The following is a 26,332-nucleotide window of genomic DNA, read 5'->3' as shown; positions in this document are numbered from 1 at the left end:
TAGATTCATAAAATTTACAATAGAAATATCATTAACTGCGATTAAATCCTCCAAGAATATATTAGGTTGAGGGAGCTATATTTGTGCGCTACCATAACAGAAAACATTCAATATCTTGCTCATTCGCAGTAGTTCGGCAATCTGGTTAGCTTTGACTTAGCACTAAGGTGATGACTTTGAATACACATAGTAGGTACCTGCAAAACATTGAATGCATACAACTCCCACATACATATATTCATTTCATCATCAATGTTGGAAAAAAGGTGTAATGTTCAAACTATCACTATTTGCAAATCCTATGTCTACAAGAAAGAATCTACCCAAACATAGCATGGATGAGGAAATATTTATCAACATGTAACTTCCCTTCATTATACCATAGAAGTCCATAGATTCAAGAAAACATAACATATCTGAACTATCTATACTTCAACTTCATGTCTCAACATATTGATAACATATTCATAAAAACATAAGTTCATTTGCTTAGAACCATAGAGTCATAATTGTTTCTGCGAGATAATTGTCTAAAAACAAGATAAAAGGATCTCAAAATAATGGCCTTTTAGAAGCCCATCAAGGAATTCCAACCAACAACTTATAAATTTCATTATGTATGAAAAAGTGTCCAAAGATGCTGACAAAACTTGTTAAGAAGATAAATTGTTGAAAAGACAGCATGAACCTCAATGAAGAAAAGTCTAACTGAGTGTATTCCATGGGTACCAATGAAGATAAACTAATAACATGAAAATTATCTTACCAAAAATGTTATGACCAAACTTTCTACATTAGTACTACAATGAATGGAAGCTCTTATGGAAGCTTTTAGTGTAGAAGCTCTTGGTGTGTAAGCTAGTTGGAAGCTCTTGGTTTTGAAGATTTCCTTGTGGAAGCTTTCTCATATTGCAAGAATTTGGAGTTCTTTCATTGGGAGAATATTCTAAAGAATTTCAAGTATTAATGGATGCTTTATTCCTTTAACACCCATTCTTTTGAAGGATGATAATCAAAGCTTAAGACATTCAGACCAAAAGCTCATAAAGTTCATTATGTATGAAAAAAGGTTCAAAGATGCTGACAAAACTTGTTAAGAAGGTAAATTGTTGAAAAGACAACATGAGTTTAGTTTATATTGTTTGAAAGGTGAAAGTGCTAGTATAATAAACTTTAAACCTCATATAAGGAGGATATAAATGTTTAGTTTATATTTGATGATTGGATTTTTTTTAAGTGCTTGTTTAGGGACTTAATCTAGATTTTGTCAATAAATTTATAGTTATGTACTAATGATAAAAAAATAGAATGCATTTAATTATGATTTAGTTTTGTAATATAGTTCAAATCTGCATAATTGTGGTCTTAAACAATTTCATATAGGGGAGAGGAGCTAGTACATGCTCACCCTAACTTTGGGGGTCCATGTTGATTACTACATGGACCCCCAAGTCTTTAATTTTTCACTTTTTTATCCTTTTGTATATTTGGTAACCTTAAATGCTTTTTTGACATTGAGTCATATGTCTGCCACATCAACAACTTGATTTAGGAAAACATGTAATAAGTGGTATAAAAATATAAGACCCATACATTTGCACTTGATCATGTTAAATAGTGCATTGATCTAGCACTACATGAGTGGCAGTTTTTTTGAAATTTTTTCCTCTTTTTGAAAATATGTATTGATAGGACATTTTAATGCACCACTATAGGTCTCTATAGCACACCACCTAGTGTCTCATTAGCTATAACATGTTATGGATCCCACTCATCTCCCTTAGTTTTGGACTTTTTTCATGAACTTGAATTTTGTACTTGGGCACTTTAGCTTCATGAGCTATAACATGTTATGGACCCCGCTCATCTTCCTTAGTCTTGTATTTTCTGCATGAACTTGAATTTTTTACTTGGGCACTTTAGCTTCATGTTTGCGTTATTGTATCTCTCAAAATTATAATACTTTAAAAATACATTAATGAAACCTACCTATGCATGGAAAGGAAGTGAACTAGCTTTCAACAATGTTTCACTCAATACCATCATAACAATGATTTTTTTTATAATAAAAAATTGTTAACATGTCAAGCATAATCCACATACCTATGCATGTCTTTATGATTTCATATGTTGATGTAATGCTCTTTATCAATGGTATATCTATATGTCAAATGATTGTAATATTCTACAACAATGAATAAACTTTGACACATATAAGAGACACAAAATATAATGTTATCTTACTAATAATGATTGAAGCACACAAGAGGGTGCAAGATCCAAGATACAAGATTTGAATGTACAAATGAAGCCTTTCATATAAAGGAAAAGTGAAAGAGAAGAAAAAATATGAAAAAATGTATAAGAATAACAATGTTAAGTATGTTCTAAAAGTGCCCTAAGTAAGCAACCTAAATGAGAATATGACTCATTACAAAATAAACTCACTTCCTAAAAGTGCAAGATAATCATGGGTCAATTAGTGAGAATTAGAAGAAAAAAAGGTGTCTTAGCAATATCTAAATGGATATTAGATTTTTCTTGGGATAGATGCAATGCATATTTTTTTGGTAATGCTAAACCAAAATAGGTGTACATTAGTAACAAGTGTCTACTGTAACAATATATAGATATCCATTTTGGAGCTCCTAGTTCTCTTGGAAAGCTTTATACGTTGCAACTTGCAAATCTAGTAAAAAAGGCCATTCGGGAAAAAGTAGAGAATAACAAATATGAGACAAGGAAAAAAAAATATTAGATATGTCAAAGCTATAATTTCTCCTTTGTCAAGTACTATTAACAAGTAACATTTTGATTTTGTTTTTTAATGTAAACTCCTTAATACACTTACATTTGACTTTACTCAATCTTAACCAAAATAAATAATAATAAGTTATTTAATCCATCATTTACCTTTATCTTATAAACTTTGGCCAAGAATCTAGGCAAATGGAAGCAACAAAGAGAGAAAATTACAAGAGGCAAATGAAGAATATATTAACTAGATTAAAAATGAATAAGAGGGAGGTATATATATATATATATATAGAACACATTCACCTACCACCATACTCTACATGTTACATAGACTAGCCACCTATGTAGGACTAACCTATGCAGAACTAACATCCCTCTTAAGCCTAGCTTAGGCAAGGAGAGCATCAAAACCTAAAAGGTACCCAAATACAATGCACTTATAAAAGAAGAGGAGAAAACCTTGCAGGAAAGAACTCCTCCCCAAATGAGGGTATAAGAGAGTACCAAACCTAAGAAAAAATCATTCTTAAATAGGAGGAGGGGAAATACAACGTAACTACACCCTAATGTAGAATCTCTTGTAGTAATGGTAGAGGTCTAAAAATGAATGTCAAAGTTGATACAATCTTGACAAACAAAATTCCTCTCTTCAGGAAGAAATAATATTGCACAAGTATGCAAGTTATTTTCCCATTCTAGAAAAGGATATGAATAAAGAAAATTCATCATGAATGACACCTTTGAATTCTTCTCAATTGTCTCCATGTCAATGTTGAAAGATACCTTAAACAAGTCTAGTGCTCTAGGCTATAATGCTGAAGGTGACAATCGATAATGTAATGAAGACCAATACAAATCATAGTAAAATGTATAATGAAAATAATGATGACCCCTCCAAATGTTGCTCAATGTATCTACACCAATGCCAAATGACAAAAAATGTGATGTAGAGATGGAACAAGTGGGTCTAAAGATGTGCCCATAACATTGGAAGATGATGCAACTCATTAGGAGCTATCATGAAAGAATAAATGAATATCCTCAATGGTCCTTAAAGTATGCAATGTGAGAATCTAGAACAAAGATGTTCACATGCACTACATAGAAGAGCTTATACATGGATATGCCATTAATTTATTATACTAAGTTTGACTTTTAACAATACTAATGATATTTTCATGAATTTTTTATCGTAAGCAAGATACCTCATCTAGAAACTTTATTAGGTGTACAAGAGGGTACTTATGTGTGGGGCTACTTAGTCGTTCGACTTCTATCTGTATGCCTAAAATGTGAGCACACTTCTATGAGTCATTATATCCAAGATTGCTCAAGAATGAGGTCTTGAATGACAGCTCATAGCTCTCTATTCATGGAGTGCAAGGGTTTGTAATGGAGACCCTTAGTTTGACCTAGTTCGTGCCCATGCAAGTACACCATGAAACAAGAGACAAGGATCCAATATGGATGAAACTGGAGATGAAAACTAATCTATATGATAACAATGCAAAACAATGCAAGATTCTAACCTATGAAAGAAAGATCTAAGCTAATAATGCAAGAAATGAAATGTAATAACAATGCAATATTAATCTACGAAAAAAAATATGGATCTAAGCTAATATGCAAATGCAAAGATGAAAACCTATGATGGAAGCCATGGGTGCATGAGAGAATAAGACAAGAAGATAGAAGTTCTCCGCAAAAAAACTTTAATGTCGAAACTCCTTCTTCAAAAATTACTCTTTCCAACTTGTAGCATAAAAATAGTATAATAATGGATGTCTAATTGTGGATGTCTAAAATGAGGAGAGGGATCTCCCTTATAAAGGAAAATATAGAGGTGAGAGGCTTCTCACAACCAATATTGGATAATAGAGTTTGATCCATGTGAGACAAAATTCCATCAATGAGAAAAGATGAGTGTTTGAGAAAAAAGTGGAAAGCGAAAAAAGAGGACTCCCACTTAGAGATATGTGCATTTAAGTGTAGAGAAAATTTAAAAAAATTGTTTATTTTTTATTTTATTTTATTTCTTTTTTCAAGTGGGTTTAATTTTTATTTATTTAATTTCTTTTTTCATCACAAAGAGATATTTAAGTGAGAATTTTATTTAGTTAAAAGGGAGCAAGTTCTTTGAATTAAATAGGAAATATTTAATTAAATTAAAAGAGGGGTTTTTCTCTTAATTAAATGTGGATGAATTTAATTCAAAGAGAGGTTTTCTTTTAATTAAATGGGGACTTATTTTATTTAATTAAAAAGGAGATTTCCTTTTAATTAAATAAGATTTAGGATAAAATGATTAACCTTAGAAAAATAAATAATCGAATTTGATCAAGGAAATTGATTTGAATTGATTCAATAAAATACTGCAAACTATTGATTTAAGAAATTTGATAAATTGAATAATAGGGGCCCATAATCTAGGTGACCATTTTAGGGTGCATACATTTGCCCCTCTTTGACTAATGTGTGATTGATTTGGGAACACATGTAGTCAAAGAAAGAAATTGAAGTGTGAGATCGATTTGGGATCGCAAAACAACCCAAATGTGTGGTCGATTCAAGAACACATCAAGACAAATAATACAAATAAATTTTGACTTTAAAAAGTTGAGGATAAAATTGATAAAACTGAATCAAGGATTGAAGTTGATAGGTACTACCCCCTCGTGATCGAAATCAAAATGAGATGGAGGAGAAATAATAAATTGATCAAATTGATTGAATTGAACTAAAGATAAAGTTCTTGATGTAAGATGAAAGATATAAGAATCACAAAACCAAGGTAGATCATCAAGCATGAAATATAATGCCCCAAAGTGGAATTAGAAGAAAAGAAGTGGGGTAAAAGAAAATGGAAGATAGAAGTTTGGAAGAGATGAAAGAAACATAAAGAAGAGAAGAAATTTTTTCATAAGAAATAGAATGCTCCAAAATCAATCAACTGTTAAGATAGAAATTTTGATTCAGATCACGAAAGAAGATAGGGAAATAAAGATCAAAACATGACCACAATTGATTAAAATTTCACAAGAAAGATGAAGGGAAAACCCTCTCAAACTCATAATGCAGCCTAAAAATGCAAACTAATATGAAGTCTAATAATGCAAGCTAAATGAAAATGCAATGGTGTAGTTACAAAAGAGCAACTATAACATAGAATTTTTGTGTTTATCATTCATTAGAGAATGTAAAGGAACTTATTTTCATCATCAGACCATTATTTACAGACATCAAAAAATCACACAATTATTACTAGTTACAAGTGCAACTATAAAGATATGAATGTGATTTATATCAGATTGGAATGTGGAAAGATTCTAACATAAGCATCAAAAACATAAAGGTCAAGATGACTACAATGTTAGCTTACCCAATTTAATGTAGCAAAACCATGCTCGCATCAAGGCATAGATGCCAGGATGACCAGAAAAATGGTTGTGCAAAAATAGTCAAGGATGATGCCTCAAATCTCCTAAGTGTTTCAAGGGGACAACAAGAGACACTCTAGAGTTTCAAGACCACACCCACAAGTAGAAAATGAATAAAAACATGCCCCATGCCCCAAGTCCTCTAGCTATGCATCCTAGAGAGACTTATCAGAGAAGGACACTCAACAAAAATCAATAACAGTCAGCAAACAAAGAAAAGGTCATGACATAAGTCAAGCATTAAGTGTTTGTGTTTAAACATTTAAGTGTGTTAACTAATACTGAGTTTCGAGGATAAGGATCGAATGCTTGCAAGTAGATAAAATCAAATGACAAAACTAGGTAAGACCAAACCAATAAGTGTTGAAAAACACTCGATGTCAGGTGTTGTATTGAAAAATACAATTGGGGCGATGTTGAAAAACACTGGTTGTGAGGTGTCCTAAAGACTAACGTAGCCAAGAGATCGAAGTGAATACAATTATGCCCCCTAGATAAAGACCAATTCCAAACAAAGGCAACAAGGACAAGGTGTGATGGAGAAAGGCTAAGTGTCAAGGATGCGCACTAAGAAACAAGTGTGCAAAGGCCTCAAGTAGCACCTATTTCCAAGTTTTCACCACTTGGATATATATATATATATATATATATATATATATATATATATATATATATATATATATATATATATATATATATAGGACTTTTTATTTAAAAAAAATTGTATTTTTGCTACAAAGGTGCCTGTTTCCAAGTTTTCACCAAGGCACTTTTTCTATTTTTTTTGAATTTTTGAATTTTTTGATTTTTTTTGTATTTTTTGGAATATATAATTTTTTTGGGAGATACATCAAAGAACTTATTACTAAGATGATCATTTTTTCAAGGCATTCTTCAATTTTTAGAATTTTCACAATATATCATTTTTTGAATTTTTTAAGATCAATAAATATGTACAAATAATATACAATGCCCCTAGACAAAAACAAGGACCAAACTCTCAAGAAAGAGCACATCGTGCAGTCCCAATGTCTAGCAAGGTGGAGGACATGATGGAGCGACAAGCTAGTGGATATGATGGATAAGCAAGGAGTGTATGAAGCAAATGAAAGTGATCTTCAAGGACTAACTCCTCAAGAGTACCCAAGTTAGGGAAAAATTGTCATGTAAAGCACATTTAGACAAGAAATGAAAGGCCAACATAGGATAATTCATGAAAGCATAATGTAAAAAGTGGAAAAGATGCAATCCAAAGGAGTAGACATGTCAAGAGGCTTCATAGCATCGTATTTTACTCTTTTTTATTAGATCAAGACCAAAGGGCTAAATGGGAAAAGTATAGCAAAAGACTAGAATGAATGAAGGAAAATAGATATGAAGGCTAAACATAAAAGGAATGAAAACAAGATCATCATACGATAGCTCACAAGATAGCCAAATGTTTATGTATAGGTTAACATTGTCAAGATCAAAGAGAGAAGATAGAATGGATAAAAAATGTAGAACTATGCATGATGCCTGATTGTCAGGTTTTCATCATGGTACTTATCCAAGGTGCCACAAGGGAGTGGTTTTCACCATAGGATGAATTTATTTCTCTTTACTTTTGCTACCAAGGTGCCTGATTACCAAGTTTTCACCAAGGCACATTTTCAAATTTTTCATTTTTTTTCCAATTTTTTTCAATTTTTGATTTTTTGGAAGAAGTCAAGCATTTTAGATAATGCTCCTTGAAATTTTAAACCATGAAATGCAAAGGAGTTGAAATGATATGCTCAAAGAGGTTGATAGGGAAAGGAAGATGAAAAACAAAAATGGAGGATATGGCTTTATGCAAAGTGAGTGAGATTGGAAAATGGAAATGAGGGCAAGATTAATGTCAAAACACACCTTGAAGGGTGGTGAGAGGATGGAGAAAACATGAATGAAGGAATACATGAAAGAATATGATGAATGGATAGAAGAGATTGCAGTTTAGGCATGTGGAATGAAAGAATGCTTTTGGAAGAAGATGAAGTGGAATTCTTTGGAAGCTTGAATGTCAATGTCAAGTGTTGTTCAACATTAGGCTCTCTCAAGAGAGACTTTGGAATCCATATAGCCATAGGCCTCTTTTCATTTCTTTTTTATTATTTAGAGATAATATCTTCAATGATGGATTTTGGAACCATACTTGTCATATAATTTTTTTCTTAGATATCTCTTCTGACTTTATGCCTCCATGTCGATTAGAGGAGACATGGTGCTCTTCTTTTTTATATGGATTCTTGAATTGCTTCTTTTTCTTGTATTGAACATTCAGGTTACTTCCAAAAGACTTAGGACTTGTGGAAGAAGAAGGATGATATGACTGGTTTAGGTGAGTGGGTGGATGAAAAGGATTCAAGGATATGCATCTACGTTGATCTTGAGGAAAGATAGGAGAGGGAGGGACATAAGGACCCAAGATGGATGATGAATTAGGAGAGTTGGGAGGAGAAAGTGAAGGAACATAAGGACCCAAGATGGATGATGAATTAGGAGAGTTGGGAGGAGAAAGTGAAGGGACATAAGGACCCAAGATGGAAGGAAAATTTGAAGCATTTAGTATTGATGGGGGAGGTCCAAGCATGGATGTGGAAGATGCAAAAGGGTAATCAATAAGTTCATCAACATCTATATGACAATCAAGGAAATTAGCATCTTTAGAGTGATCATTAAGATTTTTGATACGAACATGAACATCTTTAATAGGAGAAACTTCTTTGATAGGAGTACTTGAAGCTTGAGAAGACTTAGGAAAGGTAGAAAGTGGAAGGGAACATGGAGTGGTAGAACAAGAAGATGGAAAACTTTGATCTTGACAAGGATCTTTGGATAGCATAAGTGTAGAGTTTTGCTCTTGATTTTCAATAGGCTCAACATTGGAAGTAACAACACTATCTTGAATAACCTTAATGGAAGCATCATCTTTGGAAGGCACAACTATATTAAGGTCATTTTGATTGTGAATAAGCTTAGCAGTGTAAGTAGTAGCTCGATCTTGCTTAGGAGAAGACTTAAGACATGGTGGAATGAATGAGGAAGGTCACAAAGGATCAAAAGAACCATGAAATGGATCAGAGGCATCATGAAAATAATTGGATGACATGGAGGGTTCTTGATCTCGATCTTTCCTTATATTCTTTTCTTTATCATTTTTAGAGTCCTCTCGACATGAAGCCACTTCTAAGGAGAAAGAAGCATGTCGGAATTGTATGGAAGACTTTGGAATAGATGATGAAGGACTAGCTGAAGTAGGCATTATAGCACATGAAGGCTTAGGCTCTTTAGGTTTAGCATTATCAAAATTATTTGGAGCCAAGTGAAGGTTAGCTTGAGTTGCTTTAAGAGGTAGCCTTTGAGGATAACTATAGGGAACTACATGAAAAGCATTAGGATCTTTGTTGGATGAAGGATTGGTAGAAGATTTGAGAGACTCAGAATCTTTAGGGGATGTATGGATAGTGGAGGAAGTAGAAGATGGAAGGGGAACATCACAAGACAAATTTTCAATATTAACATGATCTTGCTCAAGAGTGTAATCTTTATTTTCAGCATAAGGGTTCTTGGAAGAGGAACTCTTATGCCATTGATGTTTTATTTCAGCACAAAAAAAAACGCTTTCTCTTCCTCAAAAAATGTAGATTTATCATTTAAGTATTGTTCACAAAATTTATCAATGTTGTTTTCAAGATTTGAGTCATATGGATTACCATCAATATCTATTTGTGACTCATCCCGTTTAAGCACAAGCATAGGACTAGGAGGTCTTTTAGGAATCGTAGGAATATAATAGTCATCATCATCATAATCATTATCACTATACGCATTATAGATAGGCATATCACAAGACTTGTCATGTTGTTCATTATGGTATGTCTCAATAAGAGGAATAAGACTCTTGGTAGAAGTAGAAGAAGAATAATATCATGAAGAAGAGGTAGGTGAAGACCTACATGAATGATATTTATAAGAATCATGGTAAGACTTGGAATATGAAGAATGTGAATGATATTTAGAAGAATCATCATAAGACTTAGAAGATGAAGAATGTGAATGATATTTAGAAGAATCATGGTAAGACTTGGAATATGAGGAATGCAAATGAAATCTAGAAGAATCAAAGTAAGACTTCAAAGATGAAGAATGCTTGGAAGAAGGATACAGTAAGATGATCTTGCGTATGATCCTAGCAAAGGTGTCTAATTTATCTATTTTTTAAAATCATTTTTCTCACAATGTTAGCATCCATGTATCTATTGGAGCAACAACAATTTTCAAATTCAGCAAGAAGGTCAAGATCATCTTCTCTCAAGTGAGGGTCGATAGCAAGATAGTCGAGATTCATGGTTCTAAAAGAGGAAGAATCAAACATGGAAGAAATGGAAGGATGAATAGAAGAAAGAAGACAAGATAATAAGAGGAAAAGAAGCAAGAACAGAAAGAATGGAAATGGAAGATTAGAAAGACATGGAAGATGAAGAAGAAAGAAGACCAAGAGTCATTTTGAGAAATTTGATAACATTTGAGTTCATTTGAATGTTGAACAACATGTAATAGCACTTGTAACCAACATGAAAGAAAAGATACTAGTTGATAGGATAACCCTTAGAAACGTTGGTACCAAACTAGGATAGTAAAAGCACTCACTTCTCCAAAAGAGAAATGATAAGATAAAATATTGCAATAGGTGTAAACCAACACTGCCACAAAGGTGCCCACAACTTTGGGTGAATACCCTAGCACATATGGACCAGGATGATGATTTACCCAAATTATAAATAATTAAAATTGAATTTTGATGAAAGTGGATGGACAAGAGTATACTAAGACTCTCCAAGCATAATATCAAATGATCCAAAGGTATATCTTTCTCAACAAGGACAACTCACCAACTCCAAACAAGGTCTCTTGTGAAATCAATGATTACTAATTCAAGAGGTCAAAGCACAATAACCCAAGGTGCAAATATGCTTCTAACAATGGGGTAAATAGCCTAATCTAAACTGGATCAACCTAGGGTATTGGAAATAATAGGACAATAAAGAAATTTGATCGTAAAGTCTTGACTCAGGAACTCAGATTTTATTCATTTTAAATGTCCAATTAGATGTATCAATAGATTTTTAATCATGAACCAAGCACACAAGACAACAATCAGAGATTTCAAGTAAATGTCTTCAAATAATGAGCAAGGGACAAAGCAGCCATGCACATGAACAAGAATAGTGTTGTCGTATCAATCTAGTCCCTAAAACAACTACTATGTATTTCTCAAAATGTTTTTCAATCCCACACATAGTCCTAGAAAAGAAAATTTGGCAGTACTATGGTTCTTAGTAATGTTCAACTCTTCAACTTTTGCAATCTAGAGTGGGCAAAATCCAATCCTGGCACATCAGGGTTTTGACATATTTCGAGAATTTAATCAATCAGATATACTAAGGAGATCTAATAGCCCAACAAAAGACTACACTTGTGAGGATTTCCCCCACAAGGACATTTATATAGCGGTTGTTACTATCACGTCAAAAATGGCTATTATCGCTTGAGATGTCATCCATGTGGTTGACCCAATAAAGTGAATGTACACTATGGTTTAACCCTCTCTAATCAAGAAAGACTCACAAAGTACTTGGTTTGGATTCAAGGGTTCCAAGTTTTTGATGTACCCAAAAGGGAATAGAGCATACTCCTCTAGCCTCTTCACCTTACCCAAACATAGCAAACAAGATTCTTTGACACACTAATTTGAAATCACCTCACCAACTATTTGAAAAATCCAACAAAAAACACCACCATTCTCAAAAGAGAAAGTGCTAATGAATGTTGAGGACAAATCCAAGCAGAATAGTGAGATAATAACAAATATTCTTCCCTACCTACAAGGGGGATCTATCGTCAAGAGGAGCTTCGCATCTAAAGCAAGCGAATGAAGCTCAGTCTCTCAAGATCTCCCAAATACTATTCATAGAGCCTAATTACTATGTGAAACACAGATGCATGAAAACAAATCTAGATCCAATTTTAAAGCACCAAATGAAGTGTGAATCTATGAAAGCATGTAAAAGCACTCAAGCCAAACACATGAGAGGGTTTATTTTACTTCCAAATCCAAATGTTATCAAGATCCAACAAAATACCTGATAATCCATGCAACATGTCTTTTCTCTGTTGTACCTTTCATTTATTCTTGAATGCTCGCTTGCAATGAACAAAGTAACAAGCAAAACAAGCAAACACAAGATATGCAATATATATCTAACTTATGTAAAACTAGGGTTAGATCTGAAAATCTAATTTTTAAGAATGATAATAATAAGAAAATAACCCAAATGAAAGCTCACACTATGCATTGATCCAGTGTAAAAATTAAATGCAAGCTATTCATTAAATGCCTTTTTTTAAAAATTAATTTTTGACCTAGTCATCAAGATTGGATAGATATAATATGAAATTGAATCCAAAACCCTAAATGTAAAAAGGTGACCCATCTCAAAAATTAGAGAACTTTCCAAAAATGTCAGAATTTTGAAAATATCTTTTCATTTGTGCCCTAGGGAGCCATTTTGTCAAAACAAACCATTTTTTGCAAATCGAATTATTGAGCCCTAATATGATCTCTAAAATCAAAACACAAAATACCAACTTTGTTTAGAATTTAGAGAGATTTTTAAAATTGTAGACATTTCTAAAGAATTCACTAATTTTCTCCTTAAAATTATTTTTCATTAAAAAAAAATAATAATAATAAAAATTTGAAAATACCTGTGAAAAATCTAAAAATTTGACTGAAGCTTTGCTGATATGTCGCCACTTTAAAAAAAAAAATTCAGATCAAAATACTTAGCTGTTTGAGAGATATGATCAAATCTTTCAGATCTAGAGTTTTTTTGTCTCCAAACAAATTTGCACAAGGGGGTTAACTCCAAAAAAATCTAAAACTAGCAAGCAAAGATGAGTTGCCCCACAGTGGGCACAAAAAATGTATGCCTAAAATGTGAGCACACTTCTTTGAGTCATTATATCCAAGATTGCTCAAGAATGAGGTCTTGAATGGTGGCTCATAGCTCTCTATTCATGGAGTGCAAGGGTTTGTAATGGAGGCCCTCAGTTTGACCTAGTTCGTGCCCATGCAAGTACACCATGAAACAAGAGATTCAAGAATCCAATATAGATAAAAATGGAGATAAAAACTAATTTATATGATAACAATCCAAGATTATAACCTATGAAAGAAAGATCTAAGCTAATAATGCAAGAAAGGAAATGTAATAACAATGCAATACTAATCTATGAAAACAAATATGGATCTAAATTAATATGCAAACGCAAGGATGAAAACTTATGATGGAAGCCATGGATGCATGAGAGAATAAGACAAGAAGATAAAAGTTCTCCACAAAAAAACTTTAATGTCGAAACTCCTTCAAAAATCGCTCTTCCCAACTTGCAACATAACAATAGTATAAAATGGATGTCTAATTGTGGATATATCGTGGCTGTCTAAAATGAGGAGAGGGATCTCCCTTATAAAGGAAAATGTAGAGGTGAGAGGCTTCTTACAACCACTATGGGATAATAGAGTTTGATCCATGTGAGATAAAATTCCATCAATGAGAAAAGATGAGTGTTTGAGAAGAAAGTGGAAAGTGGAAAAAGTGGACTCCCACTTAGAGATATGTCCATTTAAGTGTAGAGAAAATAAAAATAGATTTATTTTATTTTATTTCCTTTTTCAAGTGGGTTTAATTTTTATTTATTTAATTTCCTTTTTTATCACAAAGAGATATTTGAGTGAGAATTTTATTTAATTAAAAGGGAGCAAGTTCTTTGAATTAAATAGGAAATATTTAATTAAATTAAAAGAGAGGTTTTTCTCTTAATTAATTAAATGTGGATGAATTTAATTAAAAGAGAGGTTTTCTTTTAATTAAATGGAGACTTATTTTATTTAATTAAAAATGAGATTTCCTTTTAATTAAATAAGATTTAGGATAAAATAATCAACCTTAGAAAAATAAATAATCGAATTTGATTAAGAAAATTGATTTGAATTGATTCAATAAAATATTGCAAATCATTGATTTAGGAAATTTGATAAATTGAATAATGGGGGCTTATAGTCTAGGTGACCATTTTAGGGTACATACACTATCTACCCTTGCAAACTCCTTGTTCACTCTACTTGTGGGGAAGAGACAACATTGTCGAAAGACTTCTTTTCTTTAGGAAGATTGATTTGTAAATGCTTACCTTATTAGGCTTCACTTGTCAACACCCATCTTCTCACCTTCCTACATTGTGTTTAAGAGTCTTGTTATAAATACTTTATTTTTCTTAATGAAATAATATGTAGTTATCTACATATTAAGTTTAACTTAATTATTTGTAGCAAGTGGGTCCTAATAAGAATGGATGATATTTTCCATCTTTGTAACTTTAAGGGTCCATTTGGTTCGTGGAATTTTAAAAACTTGGATTTCTACAAACCTTGGTTTAGCCAAATTAGGGTTTTGCAAATCTTCATTCCAATTTTGGGGATTTTACTTAAACCATTTGTTTCACTCGAAAGATGCGTGTGAAGACACATTTTTTTGTGTAATCTTGGAGTTGAAGGCAAATTTCAAAAAGTAGCCCAATCTATTGTTTTTACACTCCTTAAAAAAACATAAATAGGTTTTGATTTTCAATTCCTACTTGCTAGTAGGAAGTCGGAAAACCTAGTTTTGAGGCAACATTTGCTAATTCCATTTTGCCAATTTTGAAACAAATGCAAAAAAATTTAAATCTGGATTTTGAAAAAGCCAATTCTTGTCATCTTTCAGGAACCAAACTGACCCTAAGGGCTCGTTTGTTTGCTGGAATAGGAATAGGAAATTTATTTTTTGTTTCGTACCCAAATCAGAATAGGGAATAGGCAAACATATTCCAATTTTGCCCCTAAAATGAGCATATGTCCATCCCAAAAAATAGTTGTTATTGGAATGGGCCATTCCTATTCCCGAACTTATTTTTTAAAAAAATGCTAATTTTTAATTTAAAAAATTAATTTTAAAAAAATTAATTATTTTTTCTAACATTTTATTTTCTAAAAACTTTTTTTTATAATAGTTTTTTAATTATATCTATTTGTTTTTAAAAAATGAAATAAATTATATTTCTCATTAACTTCAATGAATAAAATATAAAGAAAATAAATTAACCATTTTACCATTGTTGAAAAAATTAACCAAAAATAATAAATTAAAACAAAAAAATTTAAGGGAAATATTTTATAAATACAAAATTTAACCTTATTCCTATTCCATTTTGTACAACCAAACAGTGGATTAACATATTCCCATCGAATTCCAAGTGAACCAAATAGAATTGGAATTGCCCTTCCCTATTCCCATTCCCCATTTCCATTCTTATTCTTATTTTCAATTCCTATGCCAGCAAACAAACGGGCCCTAAGAGTCTACACAAACTGCACCTTCAATTTTTTGAAGGCATATTTATGGATACACTACTTTATAAATTTTTTACACTCCCTACCTAGGTAGCAACGATCGAAATTAGTTCTTTATCTCTTTTATCTCTTTTCCTCCCAAAGCTCGAATAATGTCAAGTGGAAGAGTATGTCTTTCTAGCTCATACAGAGAAATGTGTACAAAATATTGAGAGATACAATTATTGAAGCTGTTAGAATAACAAGAGACTCAATGCGTCAAAGTTCTTGCCAATAATTGGAAAATAAAGAACGTAAAGGTTTATAGATAGAAAGAAAGGATATGTAAAGAGCGCTAAAAGAGAGAATGATATGTTATTATAAAGACAAGTAAAGGTAAAATTATAAAAAGAGTTGAAAGGGATTTTAAAAATATTAAAAATTATATTATTTTAAGAAATATATAAATAACAATAAAAATTATATTATATGAATGAACTACTCATTTCTACCAATTCAATTATAAGTTGAAATATTTCATTTAAAAAAATAATTGTTGATTACTTAATTTAAACTACCAAAATACCTAATAAGTTTGAGTAGTGTTAGCTGTAGTGTTAGTTTTACAATTTGTAAAATGATATTGAAAAACTAGAGCAAAATTGTAAAATAGTAACCAGTAAAACATAATGTAAACTTAAAAAAATAACATTTTACATTTGTCAAAATAAACATCAATATAAAACTAATAAAAAATATATTTAAAATAAAAAATAAGAAATATTTAATTTTATATTTGAACTTGGTAAGAAAAAAATATTTTAATAATTAATTTTGATTAGACATTCATTTTTGTCCAAAGAATTGTGTGAGGTGGAAGATAAAATGATTGATTTTTTTTTTTTTCTCTAAAAAGATAAAGTGGTAATTAATGCATTAATTAATTGCATGATAGAGTTGTTAGAAAATATTTGTAATTTTGTTAAAGAAAATTGAATTTTTTCCTTATCGAAAATAGAATAGTCCAATAGAATGAATGAAAAATGTGATTTATAAAAATAATGAAATTTTTTTTAAATATAAACATTTGAAGTTCTTTTTAATCATTTAAATTCTATGAGTTGATTGGTCAATTGAATTGAATGAGAGCATTAGTATCCTGCCTTTAGCAGGAACTAATAAGGATAATACACCAAAAATAAAATAACGTGGAACTAATTTCTGACAAACAGAGTTAGGTTGACGATAGATTTAGTTTTGAAGCAGGATAAGATAACATTAAGCATTAGTGGTGTTATATCTGGATTGGCTGTAATATTTGTTTGCAAATCATTACGGACTGTCTGTTATTACATTAAACAAGTCAGTTTTCAACAGTACAAGGAAATTTGCGATGTGCCAGATGATCAGATATTTAAGCTTGAGATCTTTCACCCAATTCTTATTATATCACTAAAACTACTTAGGGCATGGATTTAACAAGGTAATTCTTCTAACTATATCACTTCTAGAATTTCTAATGAACCTAGAAACAATTTCAGAAATTCTCTACATTGCTAATCCAACTCTGTTAGTTACTTCTTAACATTGAAGCACAATTATTTTCACTACTCTTAAGATAACTCTCGAATCTTCTCTGCAGTTCAACAGCACCTCCTGAGTCTATTTTCTCAAAGGAAGATAATCGTTTATTTTGTAAAATAACAAAGGTACAAACAACCAAATTTGCTTCCTGCTGGTTTCAGCTATGGTAAGCTTTTCAAAGTCATTTGTGATATGATGTTATAAAGGATTCCAGTCGACGAAAGTGGAACTCTTCAACAACCAAGATTTACTTTAAGAAAAAATAAAATGAGGATATATATATCAGGTGGAGTACAAGTTACTTTCATAGGAACCATTGGACACATTTGACCTTGTCTAGCACAGGTATTCCGAAATCCTCATTGATATTAAGAATAAGACTGTCTACTACTGCATCCAATGCATCAGAGCAGAGACTCAATCCAAAATTTAAAGCCAAATGCAAATCACTTGCTTCTCTGGCTTTCAAAGGATTGTCTTCAATCTGGTTTTTGATAGTGTCTACGCAAACTACACCTTCTTCTATTTTTTGAAGGCACATGTACACAAGAGTATTGCAAATTTCATCTTGATGAAGTTTTTTCTCCCCAGAATACTCATTGAAGAAAACGTATAGAGCCTGATCAACTTTTTGTAGTTTTCCCTTCCTGAGAAATATGGACAAGATAAAATTATTAAATTAGTCAAAAATCACGACACAGAAGAGATCAAACTTGCAGTTTTTAATAAGGCAACTCAATTAGAAATTCAAACTAATCACAAGACACTTAATATTTTGAGTTTCAAACGTAGATTAAAGGCTGATATTTTTATTGAATATAACCAGCATTTATAGGATCTCGACTCTCAATGCACTCATATTCTTGAAACTTGTGCAAATACCAAACAAATACTAGTCAGATGAAGTCCAAGCTGGATGATTGACTCATATGTGTGTCAAATAAGGTTAGAAAAACGTACAATGAACAGTGAACTGGAAATCTATATAAATGTCGTTCAATCATCATAGTCAATAAGCACTCTGTTTCCTCAAAGAAACAGTTGTAGAGGAGAAGACGCCCTGCAAATATCAGAAGCACCATATCAGTACCTATAGAACCAAACGGTATCACGTCAACATATATTGCCCTAACAATATAGATGAACTGATCTTACCACAACCAATAACAGCCACAAGTTGAAGGGCAGGTGTTGGAGCATACAAAAAGGGGGCTATAAAATGGAATACTGTTTGCAAACTAATGCTTGAATGGTGAAGAAAGATCAAGTCCATCAGAGATGCGAGTACATATTCACGTGTCAAGAAATCCTCATAGTAAAGAGCGACCTCAAAGATAGGAAGAAGTCTGGAAAATATGATTCTGGAATTGAAGCTGCAGGCACATGCCAGTTTTATTGCCAAGAGTCTAGTTTCTGTGTTCTGAGACTGCATCCCATTTTGAAGATAAAACGCTAGTCTACTATTTACCAAGCCTCCCTCTCCTTCCTCTACTATTTTCTCTGTCATATACTAGAAGTCACCAAACACAAAGAGTAAGTCAATTTTGGTCGCAAACAAAGCCCTGTGTCAGTAGTTTTTGATCTTCACTGAAATAACTTCATGGTAATAAATTCAATTTTTTAAATATTTTATATTCTGCAAAATCGCAGAAGGCTACATTATGCTACAAATGGTAATTCCAATTGTTTGAATGTGCAAAATGAAGCTCTATTAAATATAAAAACATACATAAATTTCCAGAAAAATATGCTCTAAGAAGTCACCAAACACAAAGATTAAGTCAATTTTGGTTGCAAACAAAGCCCTGTGTCAGTAGTTTCTTGATCTTCACTGAAATAACTTCATGATAATACATTCAATTTTAAAATATTAATATTCTGCAAAATCGCAGAAGGCTACATTATGCTACAAATGGTAATTGCAATTGTTTGAATGAGCAAAATGAAGTTCTATTAAATATAAAAACATACATAAATTTCCAGAAAAATATGCTCTGTTAAGAGTCACCAAACACAAAGATTAAGTCAATTTTGGTTGCAAACAAAGCCCTGTGTCAGTAGTTTCTTGATCTTCACTGAAATAACTTCACGGTAATGCATTCAATTTTAAAATATTAATATTCTGCAAGTCGCAAAAGGCTACATTATAATTGCTACAGATGGTAATTTCAATTGTTTGAATGTGCAAAATGAAGTTCTATTAAATATAAAAACATGCATAAATTTCCAGAAAAATATGCTCTGTTATTATTTACATTACAGACGAATTCACTGCAATTGTCCTTTACCCTAAACGCTATGCCATATACAATCAATTTTGTAAGGTTCGAAGCCCCACGGCATTTAAGGGTTGTGCTACAACTCATTGTAGCTGCAATTTCTATAAGTCCGCTGAGCCCTATTGATTAGCTTATAGTCCTAATCCTAAGGTCACGTTCTCCATTTTCCACTGTAGTTACAGAGTTCTAAACATACGCAAATGAAATGCCGTGCAATTTCTAAGATTAGTAAATTCAAAGCATCGTCCGAAAAGCTACCTATGTCCCACAATTTTCAAACATAAAAACTAACACTAAATCGGCATCAAATTCCAAAAATCACAATTCGAATTCAAACATTATGAATAAGAATATGGTATTCATAATTTCGTTTTCCATTGAAGTGATACGAAAGCAAACATAAAACTGGATTTAAGTTTCAAAGACTCTTTATTTTACACACTGTAACCTACACCACATCCAATTTTGAATCTGAATAATAATATACTAAATGCAATGTTACAATTTTTGGTTTTGTCTGATATGAAGTTAGACGCATTAACAAATTCATTGTAAACCCTACAATCTTTGCAACTAAATTTCAATTTAAACTCTATCCTTTATTGTTTGTTTCAAACCGTTAACCTAGATTAGGGTTTCTGCATTAAACCCTTATTGCCGAGCTCACCCTATCAGTTGGTATGTTAAATCCAAAACTCGCGATTTTTCAGTTTCCGTTTTAAATTACAAAATCTTTAATTCTAACCCGGAAATAGTGAACCTCGTAGAAAAAGGAAAATTATTTCCATCCGAAAAGCTACCTATGTCCCACATTTTACAAACATCAAAATTTAACACTTAAATCGTAATCGAATTCCCAAAAACACAATTCGAATTCAAAAATTGCGAACAAAGATCCGGTATTCATACCTTTTCATTTAAAGTGATACGAAAGAAAACACTAAAACTGGACTTAAATGGCCTAATACTTCAAAATCCAAATGAATGAAAACAACTGCGCCAAGTAGAGTACCTGCAGAAGAATGTCCTCATCAATTATAGCGCTGCAGATTCGCTCCTCCACAACATAAATCATATTCTCATTGCACCCCTTATGAAACCCCAAACCCTGATTTGCTTCGCGAAGGGCATTAACATCACAGTCAACAATCTGTTTCGCATAGTCGACCAAACCCTGGGCCTCCTTAACAGTATTTGCGTTAGTTGCCTGATGCAACAGACTACAGCAAAGCTGCTTCCTCGTATCGAATGGCAAGACATATTCATCTGCTTTAAGGGAATCGATAATGCCGCTTAGAGCCCTCAAATCATTGCATTCTGACAAGAAATTGAAACGATCCAACAGAGGAACAATCTGTTGCTCAACTACATCAAAATTGGGATTCACGGTTTTCTGCTTTGCGAGAATGTGTTGGATGTATACAAGTAATAGCAGCCAGAATTCAGAATCCCCCATGAAACTATTTCCTTCTACCTATGCATTGCAAAATGTTTGCAGGGGGCAAGCAATTAAAGCGAATGATCTCCATCGCAATATTCAAAGCGACAACAAATTGGCTCCAAAAAATATAAAATAAAATAATGCGCGAAATCCAACAGCAAGAGTTTTGATTTGGGGGTTTGTCATATTAAGGATAAATTAGGAGTTGCACCTTTGATGGTGCAAGGGGTTATGTAGATAGTCTTATGTACTTTTGAGTATTTGTTTGATTATGTTCTTTTTGTACTATGTTTGATTCAGTTGTGTTATTTTGATTTTTTGTCACACTCAAAATACAAACATTTTGTCTCAAGAATTATCTATCTGATATAGGTAGTCTTCCTTTTGTATGTGTATAATTGTATATGGATTGCTTTTCATTTTTGAATATTTTTCAAAAGTGACGGATACGGAGACCATCTATTTTATTTTACTCTAGATATAGCTGTAAAAATGAGTCATTTTCTTTCAATTCCACTGACTCATCTTGATTCCGTGTTGGTCCATTGTAGTTTTCAAAACATATAACAACATACATGGACATGTTTGGTGGTTTGGTATCCGTTCTGTAGACAATATATGTAATTTCACCAATCACTCCATTGACGAGTCTTGCTTCTATCCAAATGTTTGTTGTAAGTATTACATATCTTTTTGATATACACATCAACTCATTTCCCCTTCCTTATGTCTCTCTTATCTTACCCCTCTCTTTACCATTCATCTCTCATGATTTATATTTCATTTTCTCTATTTATCTTTTATCTTCTCTGTGTATCTATCTATAATATACTATTTATCACCTTACATATCTCTATCAAATTATATCTCTTCATCTTCCCACTCTCCTATCTCCTCTTTCTATTTCTCTCCCTCTCACTTCCTTCTTGTTTTCCTTTCCCTCCCTCATACACACACTCTCTCTTACCATTTCTCCCTCCCTCTAATTATCATTTCGTAAATGATTTGGATAATATATCATCTTAATACAACTTTCTCTTTCCAAGAGGCTTTATATCTGCATGTGACCTTGTTTTCTTTCTTGCATAATCATGTATGCTTAGTGTATTTTGTGTGTCACTAAACTTGCTTTACCAGTTCTTCGTAATCATGAGAAATAATTGTAGCAAAGATCTCAGTTGTATGTAGAAGACAAGGATCATCTAAGGGAGAATGATATATTATTTATTGTAAAGGTACACATTTCACAGATTCCAAGCAGTAACACATATCAAAAAAAAATCTAGCTACTCCATGCTAAACTTAGGATCTACTCTCCTGTAATGAATGCCTAAAGACTCCAAAAGACTTCCTAGAAAGTTAATAAGACAATGAGTAACAATGATAATAGTATGATTAATGAAAATGTGTATGAAAGTGAACCTTGGGAACTCTTAGGTAATTCAAACAATAAAATAATAAAATTTATATACAAGGTGTCCAATATATTTCTTAGCCGGGTTCCTTTAATGCTATGACCTAATAGGTTTTCCTCTCTATCTTTTCATCGTTCTGATTAACTTTTCATCAATATGGCCCTAGGTATCGCTAAGATTTTCTAGCTAGTCCCTTGGTTATGTTTTCATCTTTTTTCATATCAATTAATTATTTTTTTTGGCAAAAGATAAAACTTCAAAAGGTAATATTTAAAAAAAAAAAAGTTCTTAACATAATAGATAATTTATAAAATATATTAAATTAAAAAATATAAATCTCAACAAATTAATTTTAACACAAAAATAATAATCACCTAAATTTTAATTATAAATCTTAATATTACAAAAATTAATTTCAAATTTAAAACTTCTAAATATAATAACAAAATATATTTAAGTAAAATAATATTAATATTAATTCAAATGAAATAATCTTTAGAATATACTATAGGTAAGAGCCTGTAACACAACGATAAATTTCTCTTATCAAAGAGGTCTTGGGTTCAAATCTACTCATGGTAAATGTAATTGTGTAAGGAAAAAAACTCACAACTGTCACCTAGAATTCAAATTAAAAAATAATTATATATTTAATATTACAGTCTCAATCCTATGTCAAATACAATTTATATTGTTGGCTTCCATTCATTCCTCTATTTCCCACAACTTGGTAATGGATGACTATCACTCAATATTTAATGTGTATTTAATTATTCCTTATCTTCATTGTAATTATCTATGCCTCAAACTATTATTTCCTATACAAAATGGATAGCCTAGATATTTGAAATCAACAATTTAAACTTGTTATCTCATCATCTATATCTTTGTATCTCTATCTTTCTCTATATTTATGTATCTCTATGTTTTTATATCCATATATCTCTCTAATTTGCACTTTTTCCCTATCTACCTCCATATCCTTTCCTTATATCTTTCTTACACACACGTACACTTTTTCCTCTACCCCGATCTCTATCTTATCATACCCCTTTCTTTAAGTTTTAACTCTCACTATCTATATTTTATTTTCTCAATTTTTCTTTGATATTCTATATGTAACTATCTATATGCTATCTATCACCTCAAATATATTTATTATATCTCTTCATCCCCCTACCCCGCTCTCTCCTCTTCACCTACCTCTCCCTCCTCCTTCCTACTTCTCTCTCTCTCTCTCTCTCTCTCTCTCTCTCTCTCTCTCTCTCTCTCTCTCTCTCTCTCTCTCTCTAATTTTTAATCAGTGCCAAAAATTTCACCTCTCTATCTCTCTTTATATTATTCATCTTATTCACTCTCTCTGGCCTCTCTCCCCTTATCCTCCCATATATCCATGTCCACCCAATATATAATACTTCTATAAAATAAAATAAAATAAACACTTACAAATCTGCTCTAGTTATCAAATGTATCAATATTTAATTTGTCAAAATATTTCATCTTATAATTCTCCCTTTGCATCTATCTCTTATCCTACCCCTCTATTTACCTTACACCCCTCCCTATACATATCTCATTTCCTCTATTTCTCATTTATTCATCTATCTATCTATCCATTTATCTATCTATTTCTCAAGATCTATCTTGATCTGTATAGCTACTATCTATTAAGAAAGGAACAAGATATATTCATTTATTCCTTATATATTTAGAATAAATAATACTAATTGTTCCTCTAAAAATATTATTTAGTCTAACTATGATAGTTAAACTTTTTATTTAGAACAACATTAAGTATCAATTCGGGAATGACTTATTTAGTCATATAATTTAGTACAATGAGTATGTAAAGTTTACTAGTTTAAAATATATAAACTACAATTTTTTATTAATCAAGCATAAAAATAAAAAAATGTGATGAAGGACGAGCGTTCTACCTACGTCTGCGTCTCGAGCTAGGGCACCCATGCCCTAGCTCTGTTCTCGTGCTTTCTGTGTGCTACGACGGTGGGTGCTTAGTGGATTAAGGGGCGGCTCTTGGGTGGATCTTCCTGACGGGTTGCGGATGGGGTTGCAATTTGACGGTGGAGATTTTGTTGCGTGCGGAGAAAGCTTTGTGTTTGTCTGCTATCCTGTGTCGTTCATGGGTAGTGGACGCTGTAGGTGGGTTTGAGATTTCCCATAGCCCTGGTCTGGTTTGTGTCGTGGCAGACGAGGTGTGGTGGCTCTAGCCAAACTTGGACGGGTTTGGATAAAGGGAGGGATCCTCTTTTTTTGGGTGGTTCATGGCAATGGTTGGTGCCAAGGGGGAGTCAACAATGAAGAGCCCCCACATGGATTTTCGGGTGGCTTTAGGCCCTAAATTTCCTATCCAAGGGATGAAGACCTTTGACAATAACCTGTTCGCTCCGAATTCTGAGATTATTGATTTGGGGCTATCAAATGGCTCAAAGATTACGAAGACCAATGGATGTCTCAAGAGGTGCAAGGAGAGGCCAAAACTGATTGTCTCGGCAGAAATGATCGTAGATGATGTTGAATATTATTCGCACCATTCCCTATATTGCAAGTTTCTAGGAATGAGGGTTTCCTTCCAATTTTTGGAGGTTTGGGCTTGGAGGACCTGGGAGCTAGAAGGGGAAATGGAAATAATGTTGTTGGCTAACAATTATTTCATGGTTACCTTCAACTGCATTGCTAATCGTAATAGGGTGTTTGAGGGAGGTCCTTATTTCTATAATAAGGTCAGGTTGTTTATCAAGTCGTGGCATGCAGGCTTCAACCCTGCAGAGGAGCTACCTAATCGTGTCCCAGTTTGGGTTTGCTTACCAAGGTTTTTGATTGAATGCTGTCGAGAGGATGTGCTACATCTTTTGGCCTCTATGCTTGGAAAACCTATAGGCACTTCATCGCAGACCTTGGGTAAAAAGGTAATGACTTTTGCTCATATTTGTGTTGAAATTGACCTTAGTAGACCCTTACCAGATGCAATAGAGATGTGTGCAAGTTCTTATTCTTAGGTGCAACAATTGGATTATGAAACTCTTCTGTTTCATTATCGCCTTTGTCAAGAATATGGTCATTCGCAGCGAAGATGCCTAAGGAATCAACCTCGGGAATCCCATTCATCACAACCTAAGATAAAGCCTCCTGAGGTAGATAAAGGGAAGCACATTGCTCCTATTGAGGCAAGGGCTTCTGATGGTTTTATTTTGCTTAGGGCTCGGAATAGGAATAGGGGTTTTAAGAGGTCTTTTAAAGATAGGCAGGATGATACCTTTAACAGGTTTGAGGTTTTGGATGAGCTTAGCCAACAGGAGGTGAACCCGGGTTTGATCAATTTAGAACATGGGCTTGTGGACTTAGCTCAAGATGATCCTATTATTGAGTCTACTATGGAAACCCTTGGGGAGGAATGCCGGCAATTGGATGTTGATCAACAAAAGGGGACTTTTGAGGTGCAGGAACCCTTGGCCATTGTTTCAACTGCAGGTATGGATTCTCTGGCTCTTGGACAACTCATTGGTTCAAGTTCAGCGGTGAAGAATAAGCCTCCTCCCAAGCTTGATATTTTGTAGAAAGATATTAAGAAGGGTGGGGCAGAAAAATTTGGTAAACCTGGCAGAAAAAAGGATGTGGAAAATATTAAATTAGCTAGTGAAAATCTGGTGGAGTCAGGGGCAATTAAGCCCTTGGATTCTATTTTTTCATGCCCCTTGAAATGATTGTTTTGTCATGGAATGTGAGGGGCTTGAATAGTGGCCCCAGAGAAAAAGTTGTTCTTGAGTTAGTTAGAAGACAAGGTCCTGATGTTCTATTCCTACAAGAAACTAAGTTATCTGTGGAGAGTATGCAAGGTCTGAAGTCTAGGTTGTGGAGAAGTGGGGAATGCTAATGCATTGGAGCCCATGGTGCTTTCGAGGGTTTGGCTTGCTTATGGAATCCTAGAAAAATCCAGCCTCTTT

The 26,332-nt window shown here is 32.8% G+C and overlaps 1 protein-coding gene across 1 annotated transcript; it reads right to left on the bottom strand.

Moving 5' to 3' along the window:
• Positions 1 to 17,280: 17,280 nt before the first annotated feature.
• On the bottom strand, positions 17,281 to 21,159 carry LOC149556490 (uncharacterized). The gene is made up of 4 exons (XM_089785876.1): positions 20,524 to 21,159; positions 18,388 to 18,742; positions 18,193 to 18,292; positions 17,281 to 17,879 (listed from the first exon to the last, which is right to left on the bottom strand). The coding sequence occupies exons 1-4, from the start codon at positions 20,965 to 20,967 to the stop codon at positions 17,537 to 17,539; spliced, it is 1,242 nt and encodes a 413-aa protein (XP_089642002.1). The 5' UTR covers positions 20,968 to 21,159; the 3' UTR covers positions 17,281 to 17,536.
• Positions 21,160 to 26,332: the final 5,173 nt, after the last annotated feature.

Source organism: Cupressus sempervirens, chromosome 5, assembly GCF_028749045.1.
Source record: "Cupressus sempervirens isolate cs-2001-9-10 chromosome 5, ASM2874904v1, whole genome shotgun sequence".
Lineage (NCBI taxonomy): Eukaryota > Viridiplantae > Streptophyta > Pinopsida > Cupressales > Cupressaceae > Cupressus > Cupressus sempervirens.
Note: the sequence above shows the minus strand (reverse complement) of the source record. Positions and strands in the feature narration are given on the sequence as shown.